We start from the raw sequence: 10,157 nt of genomic DNA, 5'->3' as shown, positions 1-10,157 counted from the left end.
TTGAACATGACCCATGTCCCTTACCATCCTTCTGTTCCAGTGCTGCAGCCTTTTTTCAGCTCACTTTTGGGAGTGTCGGATTCCTGTGGACACTGCCACAAACTATGTTTGCATCCTCCTACCTCTGCATCCCTTCAGGTCTCATTGATTTAGGGATTGGAGGAAAGAGCTAAGGGGCACAGACAACGATACTCCCAGAAGTGTTGAATGCTGAAGAAGCTTACAGATCCTGCAACACTGGGATGAAGGGAAGGTAAGAGACACGAGTTGCCCGAAAGGTGAGCAAGTAAAAAAGCTCTTTAAGATTGTCAAAAGGATGCAGGGGTTGTGATGTGTCTGTGCTTGCCACCACTACTGCGTCCTCATGACTGACATTTGCAGCTCAAGATGGAAAAATGTAAATCTTACTGGTTTCTGGGAGCAGAGCTTTTTCTCTTGGCGATTATCCAGATCTGCTGTGACACGATAAAGAATGACAGTGGCCAAACCTCCCAACTTTCCGAGATAAGAAAGAGGAACACTTTTTAGTAAAAAGCAGGGGTAGGCAAACTACAACCCTCTAGCTGGGGTGAAACTACAAAGCTGCTCATGCCTCTGCCTTTGGGAGTCATGCCTTTGGGAGTCATGCCTGCCACTACTGACGCAGTAGTGGTGGCGAGCACAGACGCATCACAACCTCTGCATCCATTTGACAATCTTAAAGAGCTTTTTTACTTGCTCACTTGCTCTCATAAGGCACTGCAAGATTATGACAGCCACTGTCATAATCTTGCAGTGCCTTATGAGATTTGTAGTTCCACCACAGCTGAAGGGCCAAAGGTTTGTCTGCCCCTGGTCTAAACTATTTAGGCAAATGACACACCCCTGTGGGCAATGAAGAATTGAGAGAAAAAATAAATCAGAAGGAAAAGAGGGATTTGGTTCCAAAAGAGGGACAGTCCCTCCAAATCAGGGACAGTTGGCAGCTTTGGATTGGCCACACACAAGTGTTATTTATTTCATATGTACTAGAAGCGTGGGGGTATGTACAGTAGGATATTTAAGGGAAAGGATCCTGTTTTTCAGAAATGAAATGATAGGTTTAGGAACAAATAGTTTTTAGCCATTTCTCCTTTTACAATAGACTGACACATTCAATACATGCCCTGAAAGCAGTGTGCAATCTTCATTTTGTAAGTAGTGGGATTCAGAAATGACCCCTACAACTCGTACAATGCTATGCCTGCAGCAGCAGACAGTAGACAAGCGTATTATGTAAAATGCATTCAGTCACTGCTGAGATAGAATGTAAGATAATGGCAGGAAACCGAAATAAAGGGGTTTTCCACTAAAGCTTATATTTCAAATTTGTGTTGGATCTAATGAGTTGAATCACTCACCGGCTCCTGGTACATCTTAGAAGTTCCAGTGGGGAGATTTTTCCATTAGTGTTCCCTGCTCTGCTCTCAACGATCACTATAGACTTTCATTCTCAGATGCAGAGGTCTTAACACTGGAGCCTCTAACACAGGGGTGGGCAACTCTGGCCCTCCAGCTGTTGTGGAACTTTAGGAGGCTATGCAAGACTGACAGTTACAGGCATAACTCCCAGAGGCAGAGGCATGTTGGCATTTGTAGTTAAAGCACATCTGGGGGGGCTGAAGTTGCCCACCCCTGGGCTAAAGGGTATAAGAAGCTAGTCACCTTCCTGAGCCTGCGGGCATCTATGTAAAGGTGACCTTTTTGGGTGGACTTAACTATTAGTTGGGAATTTGGGAAGTGTGTTCTGTTTTTCTCTGCAGCTCTTGTGTAAAAACAGGTAGCCATGCTGTGCGTTTTGCCTTGTGACCAGGATTAAACAAAGAACTCTTTCTGCTTGGAAGATTTGATATATTTCACTTAACCACTTGACTGTACTGTAGCAGTAAGTGTAAAACATATTTTGAATATTTCTCAGTGATTATGTGCACTGTAGTTGGTTTTATAGTGTAAAACATTCTAGTTATGAGCAGAAGAACATTTCAGGTGACGTTCAAGCAGCCATGTAATAGTTACCTAAACTCTAATCCCTCAATCAACAGGGCATCTGATAGCTGTCCTTAGACTCTAGAATGGGACTGGGCGTGCAGGCATGATCTCGTGGTCCTCAGACACTTATGCTGAACATGACTAACCACACACTATTGTACCGGACAGCCGTCCGTGTTGAGGTATATGGAGCAAGGCAGGGGAGGTGCACTGCAGACAGCTAATCAATTCATCAGTTTATACCAGTGATCAGAACAGATAAGGTTTTCTAACCTGTCTAATACGTCTTCTTCCCCAAGGAAGCCTTATGGACATTGGATCATCAGCCAGTCCATCTGAAAACAGCAGGCACCTGTCTAATGTCAATAGGCGCCTCATCAGTTCTGGGCAATGGCAAGGCCACCAGAATTTACATTTGGAGTAAGCAATCTTGGCATTCCAGCTGTGCTGAAACTAAAAATCCTGTTATGTCTCTGCCTCTGGGAGTCATATCTGTGGCTGTCAGAGCCTTGCAATGCCTCACGGGACTTGTAGTTCAACAACAGCTAGAGTGCCGAGGTTGCCTACTGCTGATCTACATGATTGTGTCATCTCTGAGCTGACATGCCAGTCCACAAAGTAGATGGTGACCCTGGATAATACCTGAAAAAAGATGGGCTTGTTGCCTGTAGAAACCAAATAGATTACAGCTTTGTACAGGTCTTCATAAAATAGGCTGTTTTTTTTATTTTCTAAACCTATAGTAGAAAAGAAAAATACCTGCCTAATCACTATTCGGGTTTGTAACCAAATTGGGGCTTTTTTTTTACATCTCTGCTTATTATTGCTAGGGATTCACTGATACCGATACTAGTATCGGTGCCGATACAGGGTATTTGGGCGAGGTGCGCATACTCGCCCAAATGCTCCTGATGCCTATGCTGATACCGGAACTTCCAGTATCAGGAACCTGGGTGGCGAGTAATTACACCCTGCCCAGCTTCCTGATTGACCGGGAAACTGGCCCCATGCTCCCTCGTCACCAAGTGACAAGGGAGCATGTAGCCAGCTTCCCGGCCAATCGGGAAGCCTGGCGGCATGTAATGACTTGCCGCCCAGCTTCCTGACCAATCAGGAAGCTGGGAAGCAAGTTATTACCTGCCACCCGGCTTCCTGATTGGCCAGGAAGCCGACTCCATGCTTCCTCGTCACCTGGTGATGAGGGAGCATGGAGACGTCTTCCCGGCTAATCGGGAAGCCGGGTGGCAAGTCATTACATGCCGCCTAGCTTCCTTAATGGGTTTTTCCGATATTGGTATTCTGTATCGCCAAGTTCCGAAAAAGAAATATAGTTACTCGATACTGAGAAAACGGTATCGACGCATCCCTAATTATTGCACCACAAATGTCATTCTATAATTGATTTCTATTAAAGACATCATGTCACCAATTTAAAAAATGCAGGTAAAAGCACAGAAAACTCTGGTACTTTGATGCTTACTTCCAGTGTTTTTTCGTTTAATACATTATTTATAATCACTTGAAATGTGCCTTTAAACCTGCTAGAAAATATGTCTACTTCAGGAAGAGTCAATTTCTTAGCACAGCCCCCTTCTTCCCTTCGCAGCATAGCCCTCTCCTCTTCTGGAGTGTCTAATTGCTGTCTGTGCTGGTCCAGCTACTCCGCTCCTCCCTTCATCTCCCTACATAACCTTTTATGTAGATGCTGGGTGAGGAGTAAAGGAGTAAAATGGAATACTATAGAGTGTCACTTGAGTGACAGCTCTGAGACTACTAGGGCTTCTGAGATCACATAATACATTAATGGTCTAGCTACAGTGTCTCTTTAAATATAATTTGCATCCAACATATTTTATTTTGTTTTTCAGAAGAGTGAAGGGAAGAGGTTAGAACTTCTGTCATATTTTATAATGCTGCCTATGTAGGGAGGATTTCCCTTACCGTCTTAGAGACAGAGGTCACTGGGGGCAAGAGGCGGAGGCAAATGTCACCAATGGAGGGCTCTAACCCTTCTCTATTATATTCAAAATGAGAAGAGTTTTACACTGGAGTTATATCTTATAGGGTCAGGCCACCCAGAATTGACATTTTCAGTAGATAACAGAGAGTTAAAGCACCATACAATTTCTTGTATCTCTACTGGGGACTATGAATGTATTTATTTTGCTTGTTTCCCTGATCACACACCTGCCATGGCCTTTACAAAGGGGGACCAGTTCCCCTCTGCATCCTAGGCAGGCAAGAACACCCAAAACCCCAAATGGGTATGAGGAGAGCAGGGAACTTCACTGAAGACCCTAGAGATAGAATGATCCATGATGTTACACATCCTGCCAGACTCCACCTACATAATCTAAGCAAAAAGAGCAACTGTGATAAAGTCAAAGTCTGTCCTCCTAGATGTTCCAGCAAGTTGGAAAATATGTGTGCATAAACGAGCCTGATAGGGGGAATTGCTCATTGGTTCTTCCCAGGAAAGCCCTACAGGACCCAGATGTCACAAACCTTGCTCAAATTAGGGCAAAAGCAGGCTGTGTATGGCTACCCTAAGCTGTTTCGAGTTCATGTCCTGTTTGTGCCAGTGCCCAGTATGTCCTGTGACTAACCTTATGCAATAGGTACTGGTCACTTGATCTCTGATGTCTTTGTTGTCCTAACATCATTCAGTGTAGGCTGTTTTTATTAAACTGAATGAGAGAGCTATCAGTTGGATTTTGCAAGAGCACATGATGTTCCAGACCACTTATCTCCTATTGTAGAATAGTTTATTTGATGTCGGACATCAAATCGGTCACAGTGCAATAAACTGTTCTGAATTTAACATTCTTATTTTGAAAGGATGTCAAACTTTTTAAAGAACACCTGCTTTTAAAAGCATGAATTGGCATGCAGCCACTGATCATCAAAGATATTTGGTTTTAAAGGGTGGTTTTAAAAAGTATATTATTATCAATTTTTTAGCTTTGGATAGAGAAGAGACTGTTTAGAACTCTTTTTGAGATTTCACTTCCTGTCTTGGTGACCATATTGCCACTGTGGCAGAACTCGAAGGAAACCTCGAGTAGGGCCACAAGCAGCAATAATAAAAAAAAACTCAACTCTAAGTTTTGGCTACAGATACACTTGAAGTATATTTTTCTTTCATTTCCAGTATGCATTTGACTGTAAAAACCTAGATTAATCCTGAAATAAGCTTCTACTTATGTCTTGTAACTTCTAAAGTATTGTAAAGTTTTACTTTGATAATGACCAGCATTCTTTTTCCAGGAGCGTTAGATTGTGAAAGTATACTTTTAATCATAAGTACAATCTCGCCTTTCTTTCAGGGAGATAAACTATGGGGTGGAAGATTTGTTGGCAGCATAGACCCCATCATGGAAATGTTCAATTCTTCAGTGTCATATGACCAGAGAATGTGGTCAGCTGACATCAGGGGAAGCCAAGCTTATGTAAAAGCCTTGGAAAAGGCAGGACTTGTAACCTCGTCTGAAATGGAAGAAATTGTAACAGGCTTGGATCAGGTAATATGCATCATGTAGAAATTATCACCTTACTGGTTCTTTCAAAGACTATTGCAAGTCATTTTCAATTTTTTTTTTGCCCTACACCATATAATTTGCTTTGGATTCAGACCTTTCAATTATGACTATATTTGCGTATTGGAAATCTGTTTAGGATCTGGCTGTTCAGCTCTCAGCTGCATGTTTTTTTGTTTTAGTTTTACTACTATAAGGTACAACCAAAAGCAACTTTTACTAAGAGAAACGCTTGGACTGCCACTGCTGACCTTCTACATAAAATGTTACCTGGCTAGATAGATTAATTGATCTAGGATTCCAGAGGTTCCTTATAACATAACAACATATATCGTACCCAGATATACTGTATATGATCTATAGCAGACACAATGGTGATGTTACATTGGATATAATAATGTAGCTAATACGTATAGCCTAGCCAGCATTTTTCGTAATAGTAATAGTAAATATACTTTATATGGTATGTTATATAGTTTGCCAACAATCAGAGAGGCTATAGATAAGGGTGAGCGAAGTGACGAGCTCAAGCCACAGTTTGTAATTGAATGGACCAATACACAAGAGGTACATTTTTTTTTTTACATTTTTTTTTTTTTTTTTAATGATTCATGCCATTTTGCAGCCATGAGTTTTTATTGTGACCTCAGCATTTACCCCTAAATTTCTAGCAGCCTTTCTGACTTTGAAAACTGCTTTCTGACATTCAGGCAGAAGGTTATGCCTACTGCTTGGCATAACCTTCTACCTGAACCTGATGATTTTGCCTCATGATTTGGTACTCGGACAGGTCTTGCCTACTGATGACTGTAACTAGCAAGGCAATCCCTAGGATCGCAGCCTGGATATTGTCCTAGAGTCATAATCATTCTCACTATAAGGCTTCTGAGGAATAACAGACACTACCAGGCCACACATCGTGTCTACTACTAAACCTTCTTTTTCTGTACAAATCCTAGACCCTCCCTCCCATTTGTGCTTTTGTCTGCACAGATCCAGCACTCCAAACTGTCTGCGTAAAACTTGAATCGCCAACATCTGTGCTGTCTATTGAACTCATTGACCAACAGACACGTTTCTCCTATGCATCTGATGTTCTTTTATACCCATGCCATCATGTTTCTTTGCCCTGAGAGTCTCTGAAAACCCACAAAATGGCCAGCAGATCCTTGCTGGCCATGACGGAAATACTACTAGGGTGACTGCTAAGTTGGGGAAATCCTACCATGCTAAAATATACTAGCTTGGTCTTCATACTTTATCCTGTAATTCTCAAGCGCGTTGACTTTTAGTGTCCATATTTTGTATCCTGACAGGTCCTTTCAAATTGTATCAGAATGACTATAGCCTATAGCTACATACAATAGACTTACAGTATAATACACTAATAGTACTATACTACTGCATGAATAAAATTTAGAAGTATTGATAGTTTCTGCATTTGTGAATTATATTGTACAAAACACTTGTTTATTCATTCCCTACAGATCCATGAGGAATGGTCTACTGGAACATTTGTGTTGACAAAGGGTGATGAGGATATACACACTGCCAATGAACGCCGCCTCAAGGTAGGCATTTATTTAGTCAATTGTTTTTTTGCCAGTATTAACAGGCTTCATTCATACAAGAGCCACTGTCAGCTGGCCATTTTTAGACAACTCCAGAACTACCATGGGGAAGAATGCCCAGGCCGCACCAGGTACACTCAAGGTACTTTGATTAAGTTAAATTGAGCAGACCTGGTCTGCCAAAGTTCATAACTGGTTAAAAAGATTTGTTTTATATAAAGTGCATTAAGTAGCTGATCAAAAAGTTTGTGTTTCACCTTAAGTACCTCTCTTTGTGTTTTTTATGGTTGTGAACTGCTTTGATCAGCATACAGGTAGCTGATTCTACTACACTTCTGATAATTCCTGCCTGTGTTTTATGCTAGAGGACGATAATTATGTCTTGCCTTAGTTAATATACTCTTGCCTTAGTTAATACGGTACAGCAATATATTTAGTGCTAGCATTCCCTCCTCTGCATGTAGCAAATTTTTACTTTGCAAAGAACACTCAATCATATGGAAGCAAAATTTTCAAAAGCTGTAGTTTTGCTTGCACATGATTGGATGATGGAAGTCACCTCATTCACTCGACTAAGGGGAAACGTTACTTGCAAACTGCAAATTCCCTTACAAAGTGAAAAGCCTATTTGCCTTTACTAAACCAACCCCATTGTGTCAGCCATATAATATTCCTAGAATATAGCTTAGCTTCTGATGGTGACTAAATAAGGAATCATAGGGCAAGAGGTGGAATCAAATGCATTGTAGAAGGATGATTCTGAAACGGTTCTGTACCTCAAACCAGTCAATAGAAAGTTTATGTATACCTTTTGAACACTTCTCCTGTCTTATGTCTAGGAACTAATAGGGGAACCTGCAGGAAAGCTCCATACTGGACGCAGCCGAAATGATCAGGTATTTGTCATTGTTTGATACACTATGGGGTTCATTTAAAAAAAAGCCTCACGGATGTCATTTGCACAGCACTAGCGCCACTTGATGGCGCTGATAAGTGTAGGAAGTTCTTCAGCACCATTTAGTGGCGCTAGTGCCATGTGAACGCCATTTACCAGGCGAAACGTTGATAAATGACCCCCTATTGGGTATTACAGTATAACCTTATTCTCTAATGGCTTACTATATTTTTGCAGACATGTCTAATGTACCTATAACCGTTAACATCAGAGCCTGCCCTAGCTGAGGTTAATTTATTTTTTCCATCAGTCAGGCAGACACATGTACACGCTAATGCTAATTTAGTCAGAAGTCAGTTATCCTAACAGTGTGTTTTTGAAGTGTTGAAGGCAATAGAAGCACACAGAGGAAAGCTGCACTGTTATGGTAAGAACAGCCAGAATCTGTGTAGACAAGCTGTTCACTGGATTTGAGCCCCAGAACACCAGTGCATGGATGCATTATTATCTGCTGCAGCACTGTGCTCGTCTTGATTACCACTGAATAACAAATACACACACGCGCATGTTTACTAGAGGTTGAATTTATTTGTGGGGGCTTACACCATAAAGAAAGGAAGTAGTATGTGTCTAATAAGAAATTCTGAGTTACAGGCTAAACATTTAACAGGAATGTTATATATGTGAATGTGGCATTTGAGTCATTGAGCAACAAATAAAGGTAAAGATTCAGTAAAACATACTATTACCCAAAAACAATAAAAAGGGTGACAACTCTTACTGTACTGTATCAATGGAGGAGTAGCAATGTAACTCTAGTACAGAGCTACCTTCACCTCTCCTCTTCTCCATAACATGGGGAGAGCTATTCTGTAGTCAGAGAACTAGTAACAATGCTTACTGATAAAGAGTGCAGCAGAGGCAGAAAGCACAGGAACTTACTGTAACAGCTCAGCAGATTCAGAAATCTACTTCAGAAATCAATAGATTTCTGACATGAATAACATGCATTTTTCTGCACTTACCAAACAGATATAATAAAATGCTTTCCATGCTATATTTAATAGACCAAAAGGAACCAAATAAAAAAAGTTCATTGTTTACATACACTTTAAATATTACTTCTGGGTGTTCACTTGCCCACAGGTTGTAACAGACATGAGGTTGTGGTTGCGAGATTCCTGCTCTGCTCTCTACTTGCATTTGACTCGTCTTATCAGGACCATGGTGGACAGAGCAGCAATGTAAGTAAAGGCTAAATATTTTTGTGAGCTCTGCATGATGATATGTTTGAATTTATTGGACTAACTAGTGCTATAGATTCCAGATTAATTTCTGAATGGGGACGTCAGAGAAAGATCTGTCACCTAGTGTTTCTAGTATCAAAGGCTTTACTCTAAAGATTCACTAGTCAAAATAATAACATTCTTTAGACCAGAGCTAGGCAACTTTGGCCCTGCAGCTGTGGTGACAGTACAAATCCGATAATGTCTCCGATAGTCATGTCTGTTGCTATCAGGGCCTTACAATCTCTCTCTCTCTCTCTCTCTCTCTCTCTCTCTCGTGTCTTTTGCTTTCATGGTGTAGTTTTATACCATGATACTGAAAAAAAAAAGAGACCAATAATTTATTGAAATAAAAGCAGTAAGTATTGCACTCGCAAGTGTGACCATAAGAGTAAAGTAGTAGGAACAACCACATCCATGCACAGGGAGATAATTACATCGTAGCTGGTGCCGTCCCGCCCTACCCATCGGCTGATTCTTGATGATAGATGGATAATTAAAAGCGACCTCCCGTGTGTTGTTAAAGACGGAAAGAATCACTGGCTCCTGGCGTGGAAACATCACGCACTCTCAACATCATCTTGTTCCATCCGTCTTTGGCAACACATGGCGAATCGCTTCTAATGTAATTATCTCCCTGTGCATATATGTGGTTGTTCTTGCTACATCACTCGTATGGTCACTTGTGAGTGCAATACTTTTATTTCCATAACTTATTATACTACACTCTTTGCTCTGTGTCCTTTTCTTTTTCTTATTTGGTTTTAGTTTCCTGTCATTGGAGCTTCCCACTCCTCTCTACACACGCTAACAGCATTTGACTTTCTTTCTACATAGTTTTTTTTTTTTTATATATATTCTT

The 10,157-nt window shown here is 41.0% G+C and overlaps 1 protein-coding gene across 1 annotated transcript in view; it reads left to right on the top strand.

Annotated features, from left to right (window-relative positions):
• Positions 1-10,157, top strand: part of ASL (argininosuccinate lyase) — a 30,169-nt gene that overhangs the window by 2,368 nt on the left and 17,644 nt on the right. The window contains exons 3-6 of the mRNA XM_018556796.1: positions 5,334-5,528; positions 7,031-7,114; positions 7,954-8,010; positions 9,156-9,253. Of these exons, the coding sequence (XP_018412298.1) occupies positions 5,334-5,528; positions 7,031-7,114; positions 7,954-8,010; positions 9,156-9,253 (434 nt within the window). The remainder of the gene's footprint in view (positions 1-5,333; positions 5,529-7,030; positions 7,115-7,953; positions 8,011-9,155; positions 9,254-10,157) is intronic.

This window comes from Nanorana parkeri, unplaced genomic scaffold (genome assembly GCF_000935625.1).
Source record: "Nanorana parkeri isolate BGI_ZX_2015 unplaced genomic scaffold, ASM93562v1 scaffold253, whole genome shotgun sequence".
NCBI lineage: Eukaryota > Metazoa > Chordata > Amphibia > Anura > Dicroglossidae > Nanorana > Nanorana parkeri.
Note: the sequence above shows the minus strand (reverse complement) of the source record. Positions and strands in the feature narration are given on the sequence as shown.